Source organism: Elephas maximus, chromosome 9 (assembly GCF_024166365.1).
Source record: "Elephas maximus indicus isolate mEleMax1 chromosome 9, mEleMax1 primary haplotype, whole genome shotgun sequence".
Lineage (NCBI taxonomy): Eukaryota > Metazoa > Chordata > Mammalia > Proboscidea > Elephantidae > Elephas > Elephas maximus.
The window spans coordinates 103,232,820-103,259,779 of record NC_064827.1 but is presented as its reverse complement, the minus strand read 5'-3'; the positions used below and the strand labels follow the sequence as shown (position 1 = coordinate 103,259,779).

The 26,960-nt window shown below is 37.9% G+C and overlaps 1 protein-coding gene across 2 annotated transcripts in view; it reads left to right on the top strand.

The window, feature by feature from the left end:
• AGTPBP1 (ATP/GTP binding carboxypeptidase 1) overlaps nucleotides 1-26,960 on the top strand; it is a 186,516-nt gene that overhangs the window by 13,937 nt on the left and 145,619 nt on the right. For both annotated transcript variants that reach the window (XM_049895307.1, XM_049895308.1), the window contains exon 3: nucleotides 26,635-26,759. In XM_049895307.1, coding sequence (XP_049751264.1) covers nucleotides 26,635-26,759 — 125 coding nt within the window. The remainder of the gene's footprint in view (nucleotides 1-26,634; nucleotides 26,760-26,960) is intronic.

Below are 26,960 nucleotides of genomic sequence, written 5' to 3'. Positions count from 1 at the left end.
AGCAAATACAGGCCAGACCTGGTCTACCACCTCTTTTTGTATGGCTTGTGAGCTAAGGTTGGTTTTTACATTTTTAAATGGTTGAAAAAAAAAAAAAGAAAAAGAATAGTATTTTGTGACACATGAAAATTATATAAAATTCAAATTTCAGTGTATCTAAAGTTGCATTATTTATTATTAAAAAAAGCCATGCTAATTTGTTTACATATTGTTTGTGTCTGTTTTTGTGCTAAAATGACAGTTGAATAATTGTGACAGAAATCGTATGACCTGCAACACCTTTTTATATTGCCTGGCCCTTTACAGAAAAAGTTTGGTGACCCCTGAGTTAAAGCACATTACATAATCTCTATTAAAGTTCTTATTTACTAAGAAATTGTCTTAATATTGGCTTAACTATGGACTTTTTCAGTTAAAAGTCAGACAAATCTGGTTTATTTTGGAATTTGTTAGCTATACAGCTGTGGGATTTAAGTTAACTCTATAAAATTTGGTCTTTGTCCTCAGTTCCTGAGAGGTAGTTTCTAAAAAACACCTTGGAATTTAAGTGTCTTTGATAAGGGACTCCAGACCATACCTAAACAACAGGTTAGGCGAGGTGATGAGGCAACTCTGTGGTGGGGACTGGCCAGGCCAGAAAGACACACTGTGTGATAGCTGTGGTCACCTGGTGATATTGACAGACCTCAGGGAGGAAGAACTAGAGTTTGTATTACAAAATGTGACTACCAGTAAAAGCTCTGGACACTGAAGCTCCACGGACTTCCTGGTTGGTGAGAGACATCAAGTGTATGTGGGAGGGTAGTGCATCCTATGGGACATGGAAGCTCTGTGTTGGGGACCCTCTTAGATCTTGCCACATGTGTCTCTTTATTTGTATCCTTTTTTCAACAGTAAAACTATAATCATACTACTTTTCATGAGTTCTGTGAGTTTTACCAGTGAATTATTGAACTTGAGGGAGTTTTAGGAGCCAATAGGGCAGAAGCAAAGGAGGGCTGAGAGCCCCTGACTTTATGCCTGGTATCCTTTGGGGGAAGAGAGAACCCCCAAATTTGTAGCCAGCAGGTCAGAAGTGAGGGAGCCCCGGGTGGGGTGGTTTGGGGTAAACCTATTGCTTTGAGTTGATTATGACGCATAGTGACCCTAAAGGACAGAGTAGAACTGCCCCATAGAGTTTGCAAGGAGTAGCTGGTGGATTTGAACTGCAGACCATTTGATTAGCAGCTGTAGCTCTTAACCACCGTGCCTGCGGCAAGCACCCTGAAGGGGTGTAGTAGAAAAACCTTGAATTTGTAGCCAGCAGAACTAAGGGTGTCCAGTAGACTCTCATTCTTGGGGCTGGCATCTGAAGTCTTGGGTCTCCTTGGCAGTCTGGAGGACTGTATCCTTTTAATTTGTGAGCTCAGGCCTGGCTCTCGGAGGCTAGGGTCAGAGGAAGAAATGCTATGTGGGCAGCTGGTGTCAGAAATGAAGTGAGAGGTGAAAAATGGGTATTTGATTTGATATTTGGATTTGTTATGAACATAACAGCCTTGAACAAATTATTTAACCTTGTTAAGCCTCAGTTTTCTTGGAAAAGTCCTAAAATGAGTTTAAAAATAATGGTATTATTAGAAGGTTGTAAAGGTTAAATAGTACCTGACTGGTTCAGTAAATAGTAGCTTATTAAATTTTTGCTTTGTAGTTGTGTTGCATTTTGTGTTTACATATATACAACTTTGCATTTATAAGTATGCATTAAATTAGTTTTTTAATGAGAGACAGTGGCACAGTTTATTTAGATAAGATTTATTACTTAAATGGTTAGATTTTCCAGTTATTAACTCTAAGATACATTATAACAAATTTCATTGTTCAAGTATTATAATGTCTTCTTTTTCCTTCATATGTATAGATGATTTATTTATTTATTGTGCTTTAGGTGAAGGTTTACAGAGGAAATTAGTTTTTCTTGCCACCCATGCTTCTAAGGAGCATTCTGGCTGTAGTTCTTCCAAGACAGATTTGTTCATTCTCCTGGCAGTCAGTGGTATATTCAGTATTCTTTGCCAACACCATAATTTAAATGCATCATTTCTTCAGTGTTCCTTATTCATTGTCCTGCTTTGGTATGCATATGAAATGATTGAAAATACCCTGGCTTGGGTCAAAAAAAACAAAAAAACAAAAAAACCCAAACCCAGTGCCTTCGAGTCGATTCTGACTCATAGCTTGGGTCAGGCGCACCTTAATTTTTTTTTTTAACACTTTAAAGGGATCTTTTGCAGCAGATTTACCAAATGCAATATGTTGTTTGATTTCTTGACTGCTGCTTCCAACAGCATTGTTTGTGGATCCAAGTAAAACAAAAACCTTGACCACTTCAATGTTTCCCCGTTTATCATTATCTTACTTATTGGTCCAGTTGTGAGGATTTTTGTTTCCTTTAAGTTGAGATGTAATCCATACTGAAGGCTGTGGTCTTTGTTCTTCATCAGGGAGTGCTTTGTTAATCTATCAATGACTGTTTTATACTTTCTTTGTACCCTCAAAACTTTGAAATCCTCAGATGGATCACATACACACTGTCAATGAAGGACCTTCCCTCGTGTCATAGAGAGAACAGAATCTACTCTAGTATTGCTTCCCCCAAATTTACATACTCGCTTTTATTTGATCTCATGCTCTCTTAAACCCTTCTGCTATTTCCTATAAGAGGTTGTGTCTCTTTTCTTGTCAAAGACCAATACTGTAGTTTGTGTACTAGATTTTACTTCCTTCCCTCCTTATCAGGGTCTTTTAATTATTTTTATGTCTTGAACTTTTAGTCCCCCCACTTCTTACCATTTAAACCTGATTTGAGCTCTCTCATTTTAGACTCTGCACTCCTGTTACCGCCCAATTGATTTGATGCTCTTAAAAGCCAAGAATTTTGAAATAGTCTGTAAGTGCAATCTACATCTCATTTCATACTTCTGAACCATTCGTGTTTAGTTGATGCCTTATTCACTACACCAGCATATCTTATTAAGGCCATCTATAATTTTTTAAATAGCTTTATTGAGGAATAATTAGTATTTAACAGGCTTCACCTAGTTAACGTGTATAAGTTTTGACCTATGTGTACTTGTGAAACCACCTCAATCAAGATAATGAGCATACCCACTATATCCAGATGTTACCTTGTGCCCATTTATCATCCTTTCCTCTTGTCCCGATTCCCCATCCCGGGCATCTACTGCTCTCCTTTCTGTCACTACAGTTTAGTTTGCTTTTCTAGAAATTCACATACATATGTCTTCTTTTTGGGGATGAGGGGATTGGGTTTGGCTTCTTTTACTCAGCAGATTTATTTTGAGATTTACCTATGTAGTAGTGTGTTTAAGTCATACTTTTTTTTTTTTTTTCAAATTGCCCAGTAGTTCCATTGTATAGATTTACCACAGTTTGTTTAGCCATTCAACTTTCGGACAATTAGGTTGTTTCCAGTTTTTGGCTATTACAAATAAAGCTGTTATGAGCATTTGTGTACAAATTTTTATATGGACATATGTATTCTTTTCACTTATTTAAAAACCTATGAGTGGAATGACTGGATCCTATGGTAGGTATATGTTTATGTTTTTTGGAATTTGTCAGTAACCTGTTTCCCAAAGAGGCTGTACGATTCTACATTCCCTTCAGCACTGTATGGGAGTTTCGGTTCCCCTGCATCCTCACCAACACTTGGTGTGGTCATTCTTTTAAAATTTTAGCCATTCTCATTGTGATTTTAATTTGCATTTCCGTAATGACTTATGTTGAACATTTTTTCATGCACTTATTTGCCGTCAGCTTATTTATTTGGTCAAGTGTCGTTTCAACTGTTCCATTTTTTAAATTGGGGTGTTTTCTTATTACTGAGTTTTAGGAGTTCTCTGTATATTATCGATTCAAGCCCTTTGTTAGATATTTGACTGGCAAACATTTCTCCCAGTCTGCTTGTCTTTTCATATTTTTAAAAGCATCTTTTAAAGAGAACTTTTAACTTAATATAGGTGATGTTCATTTTGTTAATTTATTCCTTTTAGAGCCATATATAAGAAATATTTGCCTAACACAAGTTTAGCATGGTTTTCTCCTGTGCTCTGTTGTAGACGCTTTATAGTTTTAGACTTTACATTTAGGTCTATTTGTCATTACTGAGTTTATTTTTATATATAGTATGAGATATGGCTCAAAGTTGTTATTTTTTTACATGTGGATATTAAATATTTCCAGCGCTGTTGAAAAAACTGTCGTTTCTCCACTGAGTTACCTTTGCACCTTTGTAACAGGTCAGTTGTCCATGCATGTGTAGACCCATTTTTGGGCTCTGTTTTGTTCTGTAGATCTAGTTGTCTATCTTAGTGCCGGTACCATACTGCCTTGATGACTGTAGCTTTATAATGAGCTGTGAAATCAGGAAGTATTGTTCTCTACCTCCCACAAAATTTGGGCTTTTCCATACAAATTTAACATCAATTTGACAATTTCTACAAAATAGCTTTCCGGGGTTTTGATTAGAATTGCCTTTACTATGTGTCTATTTTTTTTTATAGTTTGGAGACGATGAACATCTTAACAATATTGTATCTTCTCACTCTTTTTTTATGTAGGTCTTTTAAAATTTCTCTCAGCAGTCTTTTGTAGTATTCAGTGGTATTTCACATTGTCAGATTTAACCCTGTTTTATATTTTTTGATACTATTGTCAGTGTTTCTTTTTTTAGATTAACTTCCGTTTCCCATTGTTAGTTGCTAGTATATAGAAATATAATGGATTTTGTATGTTTTTCTTGTATCCTGCATCCTTTCTATACTCACTATTAGTTCTAGTAGGCTTTTTTTTTGTAGATTCTCTTATATTTTCTACATAGATGATCACGTCATCTGTGAATAAAGACAGTTTTACTTCTTACCAGTTTTGAGGTCTTTTGTTTCTTTTTATTCTTTGACTGCAATGGCTAGAACTCCAGTTGATTAGAAGTGATGAGAGTGGACATCTTGCCTTGTTTCTGATCTTAGGGGAAGAGTTCCTTCTTTCACCTTTAAGCAGGATTTCGGCTATAAGCTTCGGTAGATGCTTTTTATCATGTTGAGGAGATGCCCCACTTTTCTAGCTCGCTGAGAGTTTTTATCTAGAATGAGTGTTGGATTTTGTCAGGTGCTTTTTCTGTGTCTATTGAGATGATTCTATGGATTTTGTCTTTTTGTTGGTTAGTATGGTAAATTGTACTGAATGATTTTCAAATGTTAAATCAGCTTTGCATTTCTGGATTAACCCCACTTGGCCATGATATATTATTATTATAATTTTTTCATATACTGTCTTATATGATTTACTTACAACTTTTGCATCTGTGTTTATGAGACATATTGTTAGTCTAGTTTTTTTTGCAGTGTCTTTGTCTGGTTTGATATTGGGATAGTATTGACCTCATAAAATTTTGAATTTAGGAAGTAATTCCTCCTTTTTAATTTTTGGGAAAAGTTTAGATATAATTGTTATTTTTTCTTCTTTCAGTGTTTGGTAGGATTCGTCAGTGAAGCCATCTCAGCGTGGAATTTTCTTTGTGGGAAGCTTTTAAGTATAAATTAATTTTCTTTAATGCGTATACTACTATTCAGGGTTTTCTATTTATTCTCAAGTGAACTTTGGTAACTTGTGTCTGTGGTAGGCTGAATAATGCCCCCACAAAGATGTCCGTGTTCTAATCCCCAGAACATTTGAAAACACTACTGTACATGGTAAAAGAATTCTGCAAATGTGATTAAGTTAAACATCTTGAGTGAAATGGGGAGATTATCCTGGATTACGTGGATGGGCCCAGTGTAATCACAAGGTCCTTATAAGATGCAGGCAGGAGGAACAGAGTAGGTAGTATTAAAGCCTTTCAGCAGCATACTTCTATTTCTCCCTCCTGATCTTTGTATTATTTTTGTTGTACATTTGCTTTTTAATATACTATAAATACAGCATTGCTTTGTTATTGTTTTTGTTTAAACAGTCAGTTACCTTTTAAAGAGATTTACTGTAAACAATATGTTGCCCCACTGTCTTATCACTTGCTTAAGCTACTTTTGAAGTAATTCCCTTGTCATCCTTATGTTTGTTCCTCTGTATGTAACCTGTCTTTTTCAAAAATCTGGCTGCGCTTTTGGGCTGCTTTGCACATTTTCTTTTTATCACTGGTTTTGGGCAATTTGATTATAATGTACCTTGGTGTAGTTTTCTTCATGTTTCTTGTACCTGTGGTTTATTGAGCTTCTTGGGTGTATAATTTATCAAAGTTGGAAAAACTTTGGCCATTTTTTCTTTAAATATATTTTTTGTCCCTCCTCCCCATCCTTTAGGAAATTCAATTACATGTGTATTTGACTCCTTGAAGTTGTTCCACAGCTCACTGCTCTGCTAGTTTTTTCTCTTTAATTCTCTTTTCTCTCTGTTTCATACTTAATAAGTTTTACTGCACTATTTTCAAGTACACTCATCTTTTCTTCCGCAGTGTTGAATATGCTGTTAATCTTACCCAATGTATTCTTTATCTCAGACATCGTAGCTCTATTTGGATCTTTTTACATTTTCTATGTCACTAAAGTTTTCTGCATCCATATAACAAAACTCATTGCCTTTGAGTTGATTCCGATTCATAGTGACCCTATAGGACAGCGTAGAACTGCTTCATAGGGTTTCCAAGGGGTGGCTGGTAGGTTTGAACTGCTGACCTTTTGGTTAGCAGTTGTAGCTCTTAACCACTGCATCACCAGGGCTCCATACGTGTAATAAAGTTATAATAACTATTGTAATGTCCTTGTCTGTCAGTTCTAAATGTTTGTGTCAGTTCTTTGTTGATTTTGCTTGATCGATTATTCTCGTTGAACATACTGGGTAACTTTTTTTTTTTATAATTTTTATTGTACTTTAAGTGAAAGTTTACAAATCAAGTCAGCCTCTCACACAAAAACCCATATACACCTTGCTACACACTCCCAATTACTCTCCCACTAATAAGACAGCCTGCTCTCTCCCTCCACTCTCCTTTCATGTCCATTTTGCCAGCTTTTAACCCCCTCCACCCTCTCATCTCCCCTCCAGGCAGGAGATCCCAACATAGTCTCCAGTGTCCACCTGATTGAAGAAGTTCACTCCTCACCCGCATCCCTCTCCAACCCATTGTCCAGTCCAATCCATGTCTGAAGAGTTGGCTTTGGGAATGGTTCATGTCCTGGGTCAACAGAAGGTCTGGGGGCCATGACCACCAGGGTCCTTCTAGTCTCAGTCAGACCATTAAGTCTGGTCTCATGAGAATTTGGGGTCTGCATCCCACTGCTCTCCTGCTCCCTCAGGGGTTCTCTGTTGCGTTCCCTGTCAGGGCAGTCATTGGTTGTAGCCGGGCACCATCTAGTTCTTCTGGTCTCAGGATAATGTAGCCTCTGGTTCATGTGGCCCTTTCTGTCTCTTGGGCTTGAAATCGCCTTGTGTCCTTGGTGTTCTTCATTCTCCTTTGATCCAGGTGGGTTGAGACCAATTGATGCATCTTAGATGGCTGCTTGCTGGTGTTTAAGACCCCAGACGCCACTCTTCAAAGTGGGATGCAGAGTGTTTTGTTAATAGATTTTATTATGCCAATTGACTTAGATGTCCCCTGAAACCATGGTCCCCAGACCCCTGCCCCTGCTACACTGGCCTTCCAAGCATTCAGTTTATTCAGGAAACTTCTTTGCTTTTGGCTTAGTCCAATTGTGCTGACCTCCCCTATATTGTGTGCTGTCTTTCCATTCACCTAAAGTAGTTCTTATCTACTATCTAATTCGTGGATACCCCTCTCCCACACTACCTCCCTCCCTGCTTTCGTAACCACAAAAGAATGTTTTCTTCTCAGTTTAAACTGTTTCTGAAGTTCTTATATTAGTGGTCTTATACAATATTTGTCCTTTGGCAACTGACTAATTTCACTCAGCATAATGCATTCCAAGTTCCTCCATGTTATGAAATGCTTCACAGATTCCTCACTGTTCTTTATCAATGTGTAGTATTCCATTGTGTGAATATACCATAATTTATTTATCCATTCATCCGTTGATGAGCACCTTGGTTGCTTCCATCTTTTTGCTGTTGTAAACAGTGCTGCAGTAAACATGGGTGTGCATATATCTGTTCATGTAAAGGCTCTTATTTCTCTAGGATGTATTCCAAGGAGTGGGATTGCTGGATCGTATGGTAGTTCTATTTCTAGCTTTTTAAGAAAGTGCCAAATGGATTTCCAAAGTGGTTGTACCATTTGACATTCCCACTAGCAGTGTAGAAGTGTTCCAATCTCTCTACAGCCTCTCCAACATTTATTATTGTGTGTTTTTTGGATTAATGCCAGCCTTGTTGGAGTGAGATGAAATCTCATTGTAGTTTTGATCTGCATTTCTCTAATGGCTAATGATCGTGAACATTTCCTCATATATCTCTTAGGTACCTGAACGTCTTCTTTAGTGAAGTGTCTATTCATATCTTTTGCCCATGTTTTAATTGGGTTGTCTTTTTGCAGTTGAGTTTTTGCAGTATCATGTAGATTTTAGAGATCAGTTGCTGATCAGAAATGTCATAGTTAAAAACTTTTTCCCAGTCTGTAGGTAGTCTTTTTACTCTTTTGGTGAAGTCTTTGGTTGAGGATAGGTGTTTGATTTTTAGGAGCTCCCAGTTATCTAGTTTTTCTTCTGCATTCTTTATAATGTTTTGTATACTGTTTATGCCATGTATTAGGGCTCCTAACGTTGTCCCTATTTTTTCTTCCATGATCTTTATCGTTTTAGATTTTATATTTAGGTGTTTGATCCATTTTGAGTTAGTTTTTGTGCATGGAGTGAGGTATGGGTCTTGTTTCATTTTTTCGCAGGTGGATATCCAGTTCTGCGAGCACCATTTGTTATAAAGACTGTCTTTTCCCCATTTAACTGTTTTGGGGCCTTTGTCAAGTACTAACTGCTCATATGTGGATGGATTTATGTCTGGATTCTCAATTCTGTTCCACTGGTCCATGTATTTGTTGTTGTGCCAGTACCAGGCTGTTTTGACTACTGTGGCAGTATAATAGGTTCTAAAATCAGGTAAAGTAAGGCCTCCCACTTTGTTCTTCTTTTTCAGTAATGCCTTATTTATCTGGGGCCTCTTTCCCATCCATATGAAGCTGGTGATTTGTTTCTCCATCTCATTAAAGAATGTCGTTGTGATTTGGATCTGAATTGCATTGAATGTATAGATTGCTTTTGGTAGAATAGACATTTTTATAATGTTAAGTCTTCTTATCCACGAGCAAGGTATATTCTTCCACTTATGTAAGTCTCTTTTGGTTTCTTTTAGAAGTGTTTTGTAGTCTCTTTGTATAAGTCTTTTACGTCTCTGGTAAGATTTATTCCTAAGTATTTTATCTTCTTGGGGGCTAGTGTAAATGGCATTGATTTAGTGATTTCCTCTTTGATGTTCTTTTTGTTGGTGTAGAGGAATCCAGCTGATTTTTGTATGTTTATCTTGTATCCCGATACTCTGCTGAACTCTTCTATTAGTTTCAGTAGTTTTCTGGAGGATTCCTTAGGGTTTTCTGTGTATAAGATCATGTCATCTGCAAATAGAGAAACTTTGACTTCTTCCCTGCCAGTCTGGATCCCCTTTATTTCTTTATCTAGCCTAATTGCTCTGGCTAGGACTTCCAGCACAATGTTGAAGAAGAGTGGTGATAAAGGGCATCCTTGTCTGATTCCTGATCTCAGTGGGAATGTTTTCAGGCTCTCTCCATTTAGGGTGATGTTGGCTGTTGGCATTGTATAAATGCCCTTTATTATGTTGAGGAATTTTCCTTCTATTCCTATTTTGCTGAGAGTTTTTGTCATGAATGAGTGTTGAACTTTGTTTAATGCCTTTTCTGCATCAGTTGATAAAATCTTGTGATTCTTGTCTTTTGTTTTATTTATATGGTGGATTACATTAATCATTTTTCTAATGTTGAACCATCCCTTCATAGCAGGTATGAATCCCACTTGGTCATGGTGAATTATTTTTTTGATATGTTGTTGAATTGTATTGGCTAGAATTGTGTTGAGGATTTTTGCATCTACATTTATGAGGGATATAGGTCTGTAATTTTCTTTTTTTGTGGTGTTTTTACCTGGTTTTGTATCAGGGATATGGTGGCTTCATAGAATGAGTTTGGTAGTATTCTGTCCTTTTCTATGCTCTGAAATACCTTTAGTAGCAGTGGTGTTAACTCTTCTCTGAAAGTCTGGTAGAACTCTGCAGTGAAGACCTGTGGACTAGGGCTTTTTTTTTGTTGTTGTTGAGAGTTTTTTGATTACCTTTTCAATCTCTTCTTTTGTTATGTGTCTATTGAGTTGTTCTACCTTTGTTTGTGTTAGTTCAGGTAGGTAGTGTGTTTCTAGGAATTCATGCATTTCTTCTAGGTTTTCAAATTGGGTTGAGTACAGTTTTTCATAGTAATCTGATACGATTCTTTTAATTTCAGTTGGGTCTGTTGTAATATCAAGCGTCTCATTTCTTATTCGGGTTTTCCTCCCCTGTTTTTCTTTTGTCAGATTGGCCAGTGGCTTATCAATTTTGTTGATTTTTCAAAAAACCAGCTTTTGTTCTTGTTAATTCTTTTAATTGTTTTTCTGTTTTCTATTTCATTTGGTTCAGCTCTAATTTTTATTATTTGTTTTCTTCTGGTGCCAGTGGTTTTCTTTTGTTGCTCTCTATGTGTTCAAGTTGTAGGGATAATTCTTTGATTTTGGCCCTTTCTTCTTTTTGGATGCGTGCATTTTTTCGTATAAATTGACCTCTGAGCATTGCTTTTGCTGTGTCCCAAAGGTTCTGATAGGAAGTGTTTTCATTCTCATTGGATTCTCTGTGTTTCTTTATTCTACCCTTAATGTCTTCTATAATCCAGTCTTTTCTGAGCAGGGTATTGTTCAGTTTCCAAGTGTTTGATTTCTCTTCCCGTTATTGATTGCCACTTTTTATGGCCTTGTGGTCAGAGAAGATGCTTTGTAATTTTTCAGTGTTTCTGCTGAGGTTTGCTTTATGACCTAATATGTGGTCTATTCTAGAGAATGTTCCATGTTTACTAGAAAAGAAAGTATACTTGGTTGCTGTTGGGTGGAGGGTTCTGTATATGTCTACGAGGTCAAGTTGAGTAATTGTGGCATTTAAATCTTCCATGGCTTTTTTGAGCTTCTTTCTGGATATCCTGTCCTTCCCCGAAAGTGGTGTGTTGAAGTCTCCTACTATTATTGTGGAGCTGTCTATCTCACTTTTCAGTGCTGATAGAGTTTGTTTTATGTATCTTGCAGCCCTGTCATTGGGTGCATAAATATTTAATAGGTTATATCTTCTTGGTGTATTGTCCCTTTGTAGTGTCCTTCCTTATCCTTTCTGATGGATTTAACTTTAAAGTCTATTTTGTCAGAAATTAATATTGCCAGTCCTGCTCTTTTTTGATTGTTGTTTGCTTGATATATATTTTTTTCCATCCTTTGAGTTTTAGTTTGTTTGTGCCTCTAAGTCTAAGGTGTGTCTCTTATAGGCAGCATATAGAGGGATCTTGTTTTTTAATCCATTCTGCCACTGTCTCTGTCTTTATTGGTGCATTTAGTCCATTTACATTCAGGGTAATTATGGAATGGTATGAACTTAGTGCTATCATTTTGACTTTTTTTTTGTGTGTGTTGTTGACAGTTTGTTTTTCCCACTTGATTTTATGTGCTGAGTAGATTTTCTTTATATATTGTCTTTTCCTCATATTTGTTTTTGATTTTGTTTCTGCTGAGTCTGTATTTTTCCCTTGTATTTTATTTTAATGCATAGGATAGTTTGTCTCCTTTGTGGTTACCTCATTATTTACCCCTACTTTTCTAAATTTAAAACTAACTTTTATTTCTTTGTATTTCGGTACATACCTCTCTGTATGGAAGGTATATGATTATATTTCTTAGTCCCTCTTTATTATTTTAATGTTGTCTTCTTTTATATAATAACATCGCTGTTACCCTGTTTTGGGCTTTTTTTTTTTTTTAAATAATCTTTGTGTTTTTGGATTTCCCTGTCTGGGTTGACTTCTGGTTGCCCTGTCCAGTGTTGTAGTCTTGGGTTGATACCTGATATTATTGATTTTCTAACCAAAGAGCTCCCTTTAGTATTTCTTTTTATTTTGGTTTGGTTTTTACGAATTCCCTAAACTTGTGTTTATCTGGAAATGTCCTAATTTTACCTTCATATTTAAGAGACAGTTTTGCTGGATATATGACTTGTGGCAGGCAGTTTTCTTCCTTCAATTTTTTAAATATGTCATCCCATTGCCTTCTTGCCTCCATGGTTTCTGCTGAGTAGTCCGAGCTTATTCTTATTGGCCGTCCTTTGTTGGTGACTTTTCATTTATCCCTCATTGCTCTTATAATTCTCTCTTTATCTTTGGTTTTGGCAAGTTTGATTATAATATGTTTTGGTTACTTTCTTTTAACATCTACCTTATGTGGAGTTTGATGAGCATCTTTGATAGATATCTTCTCATCTTTCACAATATCAGGGAAGTTTTCTGCCAACAAAATCCTCAACAATTTTCTCTATATTTTCTGTTATCCCTCCCTGTTCTAGTACTCTAGTCACTGGTAGGTTATTTCTCTTGATACATTCCTACATGATTCTTAAGGTTTCTTCATTTTTTAAAATTCTTTTATCTGATTTTTCTTCGAATACGTTAGTGCCAATTGATTTATCTTCGAGTTCAGAAATTCTGGCTTCTACTTGTTCAATTCTGCTCCTCTGACTTTCTGTTGAGTTGTCTAATTCTGTAATTTTATTGTTCATCTTCTGAATTTCTGATTGCTGTCTCTCTATGGATTCTTCCAGCTTATTACACTTTTTATTATGTTCCTGAATAATCTTTCTAATTTCTTCAGTTGCTTTATCTGTGTGCTCCTTGGCTTGTTCTGCATGTCGTATCATTTCCTTCCTGATGTCTTGAAGGATTCTGCATATTAAACTTTTGTATTCTGCATCTGGTAATTCCAGGAATGCACTTTCATCTAGAAGATCCCTGGGTTCTTTGTTTTGAGTGCCTATTGAGGTGATCATGGTCTTTTTCTTTATGTGACTTGATATTGACTGCTGTCTCCGAGCCATCTATAAGTTATTGTATTAGTTTGTGCTTGCTTACTGTGTCGTAGCTGCTTCCTTTGTTTTGTTTTGGCATACCCTGTGGGTTGCTTGAGTGGGCTAGCTTGATTATTTTCACCTTTGAGCTCTAGTGTCCTGTCTCCAGCTGGCTGGAGCTGTGATGAGGTATATCTGTCTAGGAGTCCATTCAGTTTTCTTGTATGAATTCAGCTCAGGTTTCCAGGTAACTGATCATCAATTGTGTGGTACAGGCTCTGCCCCACAGTCTTAGAGGGGCAGGGGTGATTGGCGTATATACCGGTATCTGATTGCAGCAGGGGGTCACGCTCTGAACATGGCAGGGGGCTGAGAACCGACCCCCAAGTGTCTCTGAAGAAAACACGTCTCTGTTCCCTAGAGCGTGCTGGTGGGCGGGTTCTGCAGAGGGACCATGGGCCCCCCAAATTTTTGGTTATAAGGACTAGGAGGTACCAGTTATATTTGGACCCCTGTCTTGGGCGGCTGGGTGACCTGAGTGGAGCTTCCAGTCCTTAGGTCCCTGATGTGGGTAGGTGAGGACCTTGTTTAATAGGCAAAGCAATGTCAAACGTCAAACACCCACCACCTCTCCACCGCACTGCTGAAATGGTTGCAGTTTGCCAACAAGGGCATATTCTTCCGAGGTAGGCCCACACAGGTCCATGCAGAAGGGAAAGGTGCTCAAGGTCCACAGACGGTTTATGCCTGGACAGGTGCCGCTTCTGTCCTGAGCTCCCCCAGTCCCTGGTTGATGGAGCTAGCAAATTATCTTTTTCTCCCAATTGCAAATTTTTTCCTTCCTCAAGGCTGGGAGGATGGCTCTAGGTGCTCATCAGGGTCTGTCTCAGGCCTAGGGATTCAGCTGCTGAAGCCAGCTTGTGCGTGGCGGGGGGAGGGGGTGCTCAGTAATATATACGTAAGTATTCAGCTTTTTCCGAGAGCGCCGTTCTCCTCAGGTTCCAGAGGTGTGAGTAGGCTGTGTGGCCGACTGCTTCTCCCTGAGGAAACTGCGGCCAAACGCTAGTACCAGCCTGCTGCCACTGCTGCCACTCCGGGAATGGTACCTGAGGGCTCCCTGTGATTCAGGTCAGGTAACTCCTCTCTGCTTCTGAACGGTCTGTTCCTCCCCCTGCCCCTCAGTTCGTTGTCTAAGCTTGCGTTTGATGCTCAGGGCTCCCAGCTTGTCACAAATATACTCGTTCCCCTTGTTTTTTCGGGTCTTTGTTTTAAAGAGGGCTCACTGTGTATTCCGCTGTCTTGGCTTCCTGGATAATTTTTGATTGGTGAATTTTACCTTGCTGAGTGCAGGACATTTGTGTATTTAAGTGTTCTTTAGTCTTATTCTGCGATGCAGTTAAGTTACTTGGAAACAGTTTGATTCTTTTGAGTCTTACTTTTAATTTTTTTGGATGGGACTGGAGCTGTTCTCCAAACCAAACCCATTGCCATTGAGTTGATCCTGACTGATAGCCACCCTTTAGGACAGAGTAGAACTGCCCCATAGGGTTTCCAAGGAGCGGCTGGTAGATTCGAACTGCTGACCTTTTTGTTAGCAGCTGAGCTCTTAACCACTACGCCACCAGGGCCCCAGAGTTGTTCTCAGCCTGTGACTAATTAATCCTCAATACTGAGGCAAGACCCTTGTGTGTAACCTACACAGTGCCCTGTTAATTATGAGAGTTTTTTGTTTTGATAGTTGGTAAAAGACACAATTCCCCATCCTGTGTGAGCACCTGGCACTGTTACTTCTAATCCTTTCAATTGGCTCCTTTGCTAGCCTTGAATAGTTGCCTTACATTTATGCACTGATCTGTACTCAGCTGAATATTTGAGAGGGATCCTCTGCAGACTCTGGGGTTCTCTCTCTGTACAACTTTCTCCTCTTCAGTAGTCTTTCCTTCAAATTCTAGCCATTTTGGCTCCTCAACTTCAGGAGTCTGCTGGGCTGTGCTTAGGTTCTCCATCCTGTATGGAACTCTCTCAGTACAGTAGGCAGGGGCAACTTATTAATTTCCTGTTTCTCAGGGACCACTGTTGTTTGTTGCCTGATGTTCATTGTCTTGAAAAACTGTTGTTTCATACATCTTGTCCATTTTTGTTTTTTTCAGGAGGGAGGGTACAGTCGGTCCCTATTATCCTGTCTTGGTGGAATATGGAAATCCAAAGTCACCTTTAGTTTTCATAATTGTAGGTCAGTGGAATTTTGGGGGGCTCATATCTTATTTAACCTTTTAAGTGGTAGTTTGCCCAGTTGACATTTCGTTTTGATTTTTTTTCCTTCTATTGGAAACATTCTTTAGTTGGTTTCTATGACACCATGCTCTCATGCTTTCCCTCCTCCTTAACTGACCGCTGCTTCTAAGTCTACTTACTGGACTTTTCCTCTCTAGGACCTCTATATATTCCTCAGGGCTCAGTCCTAAGCCTTTTCTTTCTCAGCCTACACACTATCCTTATGCTGTTTCATTGAGCCTTACTGATTCACATTTGTCTAAAGTGGAGACCCACCCTTTTATAACTAAATGCCTATTAGATATTGCCACTTGGAAGCCTCATAGTTATCTCCAGTATAGTGTATTCCCCAAACCAAACCTTTGCATATCTTTTCATCTTCTAGCATTAGGCTCTCTCAGTTGGTGACATTCTAACTACCTGCAAGTGCAAGCTAAAAATCTGGAGTCACCCTTAACTCTCTTTTCTGTTAGTGCTCCACATCTAGGCTGTCAGTGAACCCTGTAAATTTTACCTCTAGAATGTGTGTCACTAATCTCTGCACTTCTCCATGCCCATTGTCGCTCGCTTGACCAGGCTTTCATAATCTTTCCCTTAGACTGTTTTAATAGTCTTACTTACTTTTCTGCTTCTACTCTTGATTCCTTTTTCTCAGCCATTCACTTCACAACAGCCAAGAGACCCTTAAAAATTTTAACTCTGAACTACCAGTTTGGACATCACTGAATAATTGTGTTTTCCCCATTTCCTCCTTGAAATTACAAAAACAAAAAAACAATCCAAGGTACTCCACTGATACTCCCTTTCAGAGCAAGAGAGAGTGAAGAAGACTAAAGATACAAGCAAAAGATTAGTTCAAAGGACTAAAGGACCACAACTACCATGGCCTCCACCAGACTGAGTCCAGTTCAATTAGATGGTGCCCCGGCTACCACTAGCGCTCTGACAGGGATCACAATAGAGGGTCCCAGACAGAGCTGGAGAAAAATATAGAACAAAATTCTGACTCACAAAAAAAGACCAGACTTACTGGCTGACAGAGACCGGAGAAACCCAGAGACTGGCCCCTGGACACTCTTTTAGCTCAGTAATGAAGTCACTCCTGAGGTTCACCGTTCATCCAAAGATTAGACAGGCCCATAAAACAAAATGAGACTAAAGGGGCACACCAGCCCAGTGCCAAGGACAAGAAGGCAGGACGGGACAGGAAAGCTGGTAATAGGGAACCCAAAGTCGAGAAGGCAGAGTGTTGACATGTCATGGGGCTGTTAACCAGTGTTAAAATAATATGTGTACTATTTAATGAGAAGCTAATTTCTTCTGTAAACCTTCATCTAAAGTACTATTTAAAAAAAATGTAAAAACTAGGAGAACAAACAACCCCATGCTTTTGCAAATTCCATTTTTGGAGAAATGAGGGATCATATGCAAACTCAGCAATACATGTATGAATTGCCAACTGCGGCTTAATTGGGCAGAAGACACGTGGGATGAAATGAAGAGAAAGTGCAGAGAAGGACCAAAGGGTCCAATATAGCATATCTTAGAAAGATATACAGCAAAAATATACTTACAGAGGGTAATGGGTGCACCCTGAATTGTTCTGCAACAATTTGCAACTCATCATGCCTGGGTTGTGCAGGGCTGAAGCAGAACCTTTATTGGACCTGGATTGGTTCAGAGAAGCAGAGCAGGCGGTCTATACAACAGTCATAAGCAGAATTTACCCAAAGCAATCTGTCTCTGTAGCAGCAGAGGAGAGAGCCATTGCATTGTGAGAACCAGTTAGCCTGGATTAGTACCCTGGCCTTTCTCCCACATCCCGTCTTGTACAAGTTGCAGATCAAAGAAAATCCAACACATTCAATGATGAGTAATTAAAGAGGTACTATAAAAAAGAATGATAGTTAATACATCCTAACAAAGGGTCTTTACTGGAAATAATGCTTTATGGAGCAGGTGAAAATTTTCATGAAGGTATTCCACTACAAACTAAAAAACAAAAACTAAAAAGCTTGAATGATGCAATTATCTCTGTGAATGACAATCATAAAGCAGAATTGGATGACCTCGATGGACTAACTTTGGGGGTGGCATAGTGCGTCATCAAGTGGAGATGGAATGTGAGCTGGCAATACTGAAAACAGAAGAAAAAATTATCACAGAAAGGAAAACTAACTTAGAAGGAGCGTGAGGGTGGATAGATACTGTAAAGGTACAGCAAGAAACGTAGAGTAGTGATGGAGAAAGTAGACACAATTTAATGGGTATAAACAAAGAGTTAAAAAAGGTTTAGAGAAAAAAAAAGATGACACTGAATACTGGCAAAAGAAATCCAGTGTCCTTGTAATTGGAATTTCCAAAGAAGAAACTGAAATAACGTAATAGACATATATTCAAAAGATGTGCTTTAAGAAACGTATGAAGAAAACTTTTGGTGGAGGGAAGACGGAGGAGGGGTAGTAAGTTGAAAAACATAAGCTGTGCAGGAAAAATTGACCACAGTCGTCAACAATGAGACATAGCCTAGAAAAATTTTGGACCTTAATCTTGGTTAGCCAGGCAAAAAGATCAAGTTGTTTACACAGGGGAAAAAGAATCAGGTTGCTTATAGTAACAAAGCTCTTCTACCTTGAAATTAGATGTCTCTTGAACAACTCTTAGGTCAAAGAGGAAATACAGATAGAAATTACAGACTAGACAATGATAATGAATGTACTAGAATCGACCTCTGGAAACAGGTAAAATAGCTCTCAAAAGGAGCTTTATTTTTTTTCTAAATTAAGCTATTGGTAAAGACAAAAAGTAGTCCAGCTTTTAGGATATGCATTTTGTTATCTTTCCAGTTTCATCTGTGCTTAGGAGTGTCAAAATGGAGAATGGATGATTTTTTCCCCTGTTTATAAAGTAATCTCTCTAGATCTGGTTTTTATCTTCTGTAAAGTATTTTTACACTGACTTCAATTAATGGTGTTATGGTCTTCTGTTGTCTGGTATTGTCTTCTGTTATGGTGTTAGCTTGATGATAGACTCTGACTATACTAGAATTGATTTAATTATATATAAACATTTCCTTTGGTTCAGACGAAAAGCAGAGTGTACTTAAGATAGCATTGTATCACTGTATTAGTTCAGGTGTAGGGTGAACTGGTATAACCACCAAAAAAACCAAACTCAGTGCCATCCAGTCGATTCTGACTCATAGCAACCCTGTAGGACAGAGTAGAACTGCCCCATAGAGTTTCCAAGGAGCGCCTGGCGGATTTGAACTGCCGACCCCTTGGTTAGCAGCCTTAGCACTTAACCACTATGCCACCAGGGTTTCCATACAGAGATCCCAAAATACAGTGGCTAAATATTCAAGCTTAATTCTGTCTTAATCTAGAGGTGATTGATTGTTCAGGGGCAGTAGAGTGGTCTGATTCCTTCAATATGTGCCTTCTGTCTCTGGGACCAAGGCATTTTCTCTAGTTCTCACCATCTCATCACCAGTGGGAACAGGGAAAGAAGATGCACGTCCTAATCTTTTTAAGGGCAAAGCCTGGTAAGTTGCATTTGTCTCTTCTCTTCTGTTCACATCTCATTGGTCAGAGCTTAGACATTGGCCATTCCTGGTGTGGTTGTCGCTAGGGCTGGGCACAGATATTCTAGGTCTTTTCCTTTTGGGCACATGGCACGATTGCGTTTTCTCTTCTTTGAAGTTAATTTATGACTGTGACTTGCCAGTGAAATGTGAGCAGAAGTGACATGTGTTGCTTCCAGATGAGAACTTCAAGAGCTAGTATGCCATTTGTTATGATTCTTTTTTTCCCCCCAAGCTGTTGTGAAGCATCTCTAGCAGCCTGGGTCCCCGAGTGACTGTGATGAGTAAAGCCCTCTGCTGACCTGTATTGGAAGAGTAATGTTTAATAGCAGTTAAACTTTTGTTGTGTTGAAAAAGCCACAGGGGTTGTGGGATTGCTTATTTTGGCAGTATAACCTAGCCAAGGTGTTCTCAAAGTGTCATCTATAGGCTTCAGGCTTATGAGGACAAACTGTTTTCATAGTAATACTGAGACATTATTTGCCTTTTCCATTCTCATTGTCTCATGAGTATACGGTGGCTGCATGATATGTGATATTGTAACATATTGACTGCAGAAGAAGTCAATGTGAGTCTGGCTGTCGTCTCTTGAGCCAGACACTGAAGAGATTTGTAAAAATGTGCTGTCAAGTTGATTCCAACTCATAGTTTTCAAACTATGAGAATACAGTTATTTTTTCATAGAAATGTGTGAGTTACATGAACGTGTAATGGATTTACTATTATTTTAGGTGAATTCATATTAATGAATAAATATTTTAAAAGTTTATAGCATGATTAAAAATATATATATGTATACACACACACATGCACACACACGCACATACACACAACAGCCTTTTTGGGGTCCTCAATAATTTAAGAGTATAAAGGTACCATGAAGCCAAAAAAAAAAAAGTGAGAACCTCTGATCTAGCCTGTAGTAACTTTCATATTAAGCTAAAAATGAGGCTTAGAAGTGTGGCTTTAATTGAGTGCCCATGTGCTTGGCTCTAACTCCTGTTAATATGGAACAAATCACTTAAAAATCCCATTAGAACATGACCAGAGAAGTTAGAAAAAATAATGAAAACAAAATAATTAGCATTAGTTTTTTTTAACATTAGTGAAGAAATTTAAAGAAAAACTTGATTAATTATTGTTGACCCTTATAAATCCAGGCAGTTTAAAATTTTAACAAGGTTTTATTGGTTGTCTTCAACAAGTCGTTTGATAGTATTGATTTAGAATTGATTGTTAAATAAAGAAGACTTTATTGCCTTTATAAAGTAATTATGTAAGAGGTGGTTGGAGAAGTAAATAATTATTCTTTTCAGTTTGGAGGAGAATATTGTTTTCAAAACTTATTTATTGTTACAAAAAGAATGATAAAGAAATTTCTGTTTATTGCCCTTTGATTTATGCTGGGGGAAAGTAAAGTGTTTAGTATTTGGAGAGAAAGTGAAAATGTCATTAAAGCAAGAAGAATGGTTATGTAAATAACACACAATTCCGAAAGACAATAATGTGCATTTTGGAAAAAACCCATATTATTTGAAATTAAATCTTGGTCTGTATGAGTCCTATTTAAGTAAAAAACTTCAGTGTACTTTTCTGGAGTTTTGTTGTGATATGTTTTACCTTGTTTATGAGGATATTTTTATTACTTGCATCAGACTTACATTTTAAGCTGGAAAAGGTATAAAATTTATTTGTTATGTGAAAATAGGTTTTATAGCTCTTGCCCTTGTCTTGAGAAATTATTTGTTGTAAAAATAATAATCTGTATGCCATTGGAAATTTTGCAATATCCAAGAAAGTTAATGTTTTAAAGAGAATAAAATTGACTGTAAAATCAAAAGAATGAAAAGCAATGTGAGACCAGTATAATGAAACAGATGTTTGAGGAGTAGCGCCTTTAAAACATGCCTTTTAAAGTTAACTTGAGTTGATGTGTTCCGCATGGATCATGTTTTCGATTGCATGATTTTCTCACTAAAATAAAGAACAATAATTGTAGATGAAATTCCCAAGATTGGCCTTTGGCCTCACTTTGATTCATGTAAAAGTAAAGCATGTTAGGGTAGCTACATTCCGTTTTAAGTGTCTCTAACATTTTTCTGCTTTGCAGTGTAGTTCAAATTGCTGATTGTATTAGCTCCCCCCACCTTTTTTTTTTTTTTTGCCTTTTGGCCCCATCACCCTCATATTTTCCAAAGTTTAAAAATTACTTGAAAGGTAGAGCTGCCCTCTGGTGTTCACTCTGTGACTCGGTAGTGTCAGCAGACTACAATGTCAGATGTGAGGTAGCGGGCTGGCTTAGACTATTTGTTCGATTTTAATTTCGTAGATAAGAAAATTAGAGAGGGAAATTGCACTTGCTTGTACGCGTTCTCATTTACTTGGCCTTCCTTCTGTTTATCTGTTAACCTGTCCGTCATTTGCAAGAGCATGATTATTAGAAAGCAATTATTTAGATGCAATTTTTTTTTGTTTTGGTAGTGGTACAATTTAATTTTTTAGAGTTACTGATTAAGCAAACTCTTAATTTGAAAACTATGAGTTGGAATTGACAGCACAAGTATGGTATGTGTTGTGTATGTTTGCGAATTGTTCGATGTTGAATTTTTTGAATAGTTTTATTTAAAAAAAAACCTACTGATAAATACTAACAAATGACGGTTAAGAGAAAAATAATTGGAGAAAACAAAACACTGAATTGTTAAATTTTAAAATTTTAGTTTCTGTATGTAACATCGTAATAAATGGAGAAATATTGAAGTGTCCTGTAGGGTCGCTATGAGTCAGAATCGACTTGATGGCCGTGAGTTTGGTTTTGGTTCTTGATGATTATACCATGATAACCAATATCTTAGTCATCTTGTGCTGCCATAACAGAAATACCACAAGTGGGTGGCTTTAACAAAGAGAAATTAATTTTCTCCCCATCTAGTAGGTTACAAGTCCAAATTCAGGGTGTCAGCTCCAGGGGAAGCTGTTCTTTCTTTGTGGGCTCTGGAAGAAGGTCCTTGTCCTCAATCTTCCCCTAGTTGAGGAGCTTCTCAGACACAGGTACTCCGTGTTCCTGGGGTTGCTTTCTTGGTGGTATGAGGTCCCCAACTCTCTGCTTGCTTCCCTTTTCCTTTATCTCTTGAGAGATAAAAGGTGGTACAGGCCGCACCCAGGGAAACTCCCTTTACATTGAATAAGGGAGGTGACCTGAGTAAGGGTGCTGTTACAATCCCACCCTAATCCTCCTTAGCATAAAATTACAATCACAAAATGGAGGACAACCACACGATACTGGGAATCATGGCCTGACCAAGTTGACACATATTTTTTGGGGGGGACACAATTCAAGCCATGTCAACCAAATAAAGGAATGTTCTTTTTATGGAATTATCCTAGTTAATGAATGAAGAAGGACTGGAATGATTTAAAAAAAAAAAAGAAAAACCAAATCTGTTGCTGTTGAGTTGATTCCAACTCATAGCGACCCTAAGGACAAAGTAGAACTGCCCCATAGAGTTTCCATGGAATGCCTGGTGGATTCCAACTGCTGACCTTTGGTTAACAGCCATAGCACTTAACCAGTATGCACCAGGGTTTCTGGAATGGTAAGAGTACCTCTATTTTTCAGTTTTTTTAATAGATCTAGGCAATGGTCATTAGTGACTGCTTACTTTACAAACGAAAGATAACCAGACACTGTTTGCCTATTTATGGAAGATTACAATACCATCTATAGAGAATTCTTGTCAGCAAATCAAGCCTCAATCAGATTAGGCATTTATGTTCAACTGCCAGTTTTCAGAAAATATTAAATAAAGAAACATATTAATGTTACAATGGGTATGTAATTGGCAAAATTCAGAATGTTGGATCTCTACAGGACAAAAAGCTAAGTTTCTTCAACAACAGGTAAATTGCCAGGAAAGGAAAAAAAAAGAGAGTGATGAAGTTACAAATTAAAAGATGAATGTAATATGTAGACCTTGTTTGGTTACTGTAAACCAACCATTAAGAAAATAACAAAGAGAATTTGATAAATTTAAACATAGAGTAGATAATTTGATAGTAAAGTATTATTGGTTTTTGTATGGTAGTAATATAGTAGCTGTATATATATGTGGTATATGTATTATGGAAACCCTGGTGGCATAGTGGTTAAGTGCTAAGGCTGCTAACCAAAAGGCCGGCAGTTCAAATCCACCAGGCACTCCTTGGAAACTCTGAGGCAGTTCTACTCTGTCCTATAGAGTTGCTATGAGTCGGAATTGACTTGACAGTAACGGGTATATGCACTGCATATAGTATATGCACTGTATTTGTGTGTGTGTATATATTTATACACACTACCCTTCTGTCAGTTTGTCATACTGTGGTGATTTGCTGTGATGATGGAAGCTGTGCTACCAGTATTTGGAATATCAGCAGGGTACCCGTGGTGGACAGGTTTCAGTGGAGCTGCCAGACTAAGAGTAGGAAGAAAGACATGGTGATGTACTTCTGAAAATTAGCCAAGGAGAACCTCATGGATCATAACAGAACATTTTCTGACTCACTTGGTTGGACGTATTATTAGGAGAGATCAGTCACTACAGGTGACATCCTGTTTGGCAAAATGTAGAGGGCCAGTGAGGATGTGGGAGACCCTCAGTGAGGTGGATTGGCACAGTTGCTACAGTGGTGGACTCAAAACATGCTGTTGATTGTGAGGATGACTCAGGACCACGTATCATTTCATTCTGTTTTACATAAGGTCACCATGATTTAGAGTCACCTTGATGGAAGCTGAGAACTAGTAACAACATGTATGTATTTATTTTATTGTGGTAAATAATATGTAACAAAACATTTGCCATTTTAACCGTTTTTTTTTCTTTTGTTTTCATCGTGGTAAAATAAATATCACAAAAGATTTGCTGTTTCAGCCTGAAGAACAGTTTTGAATATGGCGGGCTCAGTCTTGACCTCACAGAGCTCACAGGTTAATGGACTGCTGGGCTATTTTGTTTGAATGAGGGGTAAATGTTGACTGTGGCTGGGGAAGGGACGTGACTCTTGACTCCTAGGTATCCTGAGATGGAGCTGGCACAGGCAGTAATGGGCTGAGAGTCTAGCACATTTGGAGATACTAAAAACCAGTTGAGTCTGACTCATGGAGACCCAATGTGTGTCAGAGTAGAGTTGTGCTCCATAGGTTTTTTTTCCAACAGTTTCTCATACACTTTAGTGACATTGATTATACTCTTGGAGTTAGTTCTGCAGCCATTCTCACCATCCTTTTCTGAATTGTTCTGCCCTTATTAACATAAGTTCACTGCCCTCTAAGGTTCCTATCTAATTTTTTGAGTTGCTGTTGTCCATTTGATCTCATATAATTAGTTGTTAAAAGAGCATAATGCTCAAGGCAAATGTTTTTTACTAGTTGTGCTAAACTGCATTTTAACCATTTTTATGGTATGTTATGGATTGAATTGTGACCTCCAAAAATTATGTCTTGTAAATCCTCGCTCTTCTACCTGTGGATGTAGCCCCATTTGGGAATAGGGATTTCTTTGTCATGTTAATGAGGCCATGTCAGTGTAGGGTGTGCCTTAAGCTAGTCCGCTTTTGGAGATACAGAAGAGCAGATCTGGCACAGAAGAAAGAAGCACAAGTGAAGAAAGATGGGTGCCACATGGAGATCACGGAGGAGCCAAGGAAGAGAAGCTGAAAGAGACGAGAATTTTCTCCCGGAGCACACAAAGAAAGCCTTCCCCTAGAGCTGTTGCCCCGAATTTGGGCTTCTAGCCTCCTAAACTGTGAGAAAATAAATTTTTGTTCCTTAAAGCTACCTACTTGTGATATTTCTGATACAGCAGCAGTAAGAAACTAAGACGAGGGCCTAGTCAGGGCCATTAATTACATTCACCATGTTGTACGACTCTTGCTGTAGTCAGTTGCCGACACATAGTGACTCCATCTGTGTGGAGTAGAACTGCTCCATAGGGTTTTCAAGGCGGTGACTTTTCACAAGCAGATTGTCAGGCCTGTCTTCCGAGGCGCCTCTGGGTGGATTCAAACCGCCAACCTTTTTGGCTCGTAATCGGGTGCTTAACCTTTTCACCACCCAGGATCTCTACGCAACCATTACCGCTATTTATTTCCAAGTGTTTTTCATCACCGTGAACAGAGACTCAGTACCCCTTAAGCAATAACTTCCTATTCTCCCCTACTCCCTGCCCATGATAACTATTAATAAGTCTTTGTCTCCATGCAGTTGCCTATTCTAGATATTCCATGTAAGTGGCATCATATAATATTTGTCAATGTTTGACTTATTCCATTCAGCTTACTGGCCTCAGGGTTCATCCGTGTTGTAGCATGTATCAGCATTTCATTTCTCTTTATGGCCGGATAATATTCTGTTGTATAGGCATACCACATTTTGTTTATCCACTCATCTGTTGATGGAAACTTTGGTTGTTCCATCTTTTGGCTTTTGTGAATACTGCTGCAGTGTGCAAGTATCTGTCCAAGTCCTTGCTTTTCAAGTCTATTATGTACATACCTAGGAGTGGAAGTGCTACCATAGGTAACTGTGTTTAACTTTTGAAGGTACTGCTGAATAGTTTTCCACAGTGGCTGCACCACTTTTTATTCTACCAGTAGTGGTAAGAGTGCCATGTAGTTATGTATTTTTTAAAGAGTTCTCATAAACAAGTATTTACAGAGGAAATGAGCTCTCTGAGATTTGCTTCAAAATTAAGCAGTGGGTGTGTGTGCCTGTAGGTGGGTATGTGTGGAACAAGATTGTCCATGAGCTTATAATTGTTGGAGCTGGGTGACAGGTACGTGATAGTTTATTATACAGTTTTTTCCTTCTTTTGTTAATGTTTGGAATTTCTCATAGTAAAATGGTAAAGTTTTTGCTCATTCAGATTGATGGTAACAGTGTTAAGGAACCATTTCTTTCACCTGCAAGATTTTAAGAAAAAGAAAATCAGTAAAAATTTAAACACATAAACTAATTTTGTCTCTTCAGAATTTTTTATCTAAAAATCATGAAATATTTCTAAAAATCAAAAGGAGTAAAGAATGATATAATGAGTACCTATGCACCGATCACTAAAGAAATAAAAAGTTAGAGATACAGTGTGTACTTTTGCCTAATAACATTTTCTCCTTCGTCCCTTGAGGTAGTTACTATTTGGACTTTGGTGTTTTTCATTTCCATCCATGTCTTTATACTTATGGGAGAGAGGCAGATAGGCTTAAGGACATGGTGATGGGAAGCTGAGTGTATTCTTATTTGGTTGTAACAGTATGAAGTTGGGCATTAACTGAGAGTGGAATGCGGAAAGGGTACGGGATGTTCAAGTTTGAGAAGACCAGAGAAATGGTAAAAAGCCTTCCTGGAGAGTGGAAAGAGTGGGCAGGGTTAAATGCACGTTTCTAATTTGTGGTTTTCTGAAGTAAAATGTACTTCTCACATAAATTAATAGAATTTTAACAGTGTAAAGCTATAGAACAGAGTGAAAAGGTAACATGACATATTTAAATGCTTAATGTTTTTAGAAAGGTAGAATTAAAAAAAAATTTTTAAGCAGTGACTTTTCTAGTATTAAGTTTGCAGTTGGTGTCAGATATGCCCTAATGTGAAGTAACCATCTTTTTAGCCTTACCAGTAATTCTCGGATTGTGGGACTCCTGGCTCAGCTGGAGAAGATCAATACTGAGCCTACAGAATCAGATTCTGCCAGATATGTCACGTCAAAAATTCTTCACCTGGCTCAAAGTCAAGGTAAGTTTTAATCTTTTTCTCGTTTTTGGAATGCTTTCTAAATTTTTAAAAAGTAGATGCTAACAGTGTTCCAAATTTTGATGAAATAGATAATTTTCTGGAAAATTTCAATATTTTCAAATGGACTTAAGAATTAGAAAACTGAATAACTTTGGAAGGAATTGTCTTCAAAGCATTTTGTAAAAAAGTGATTACGATTTT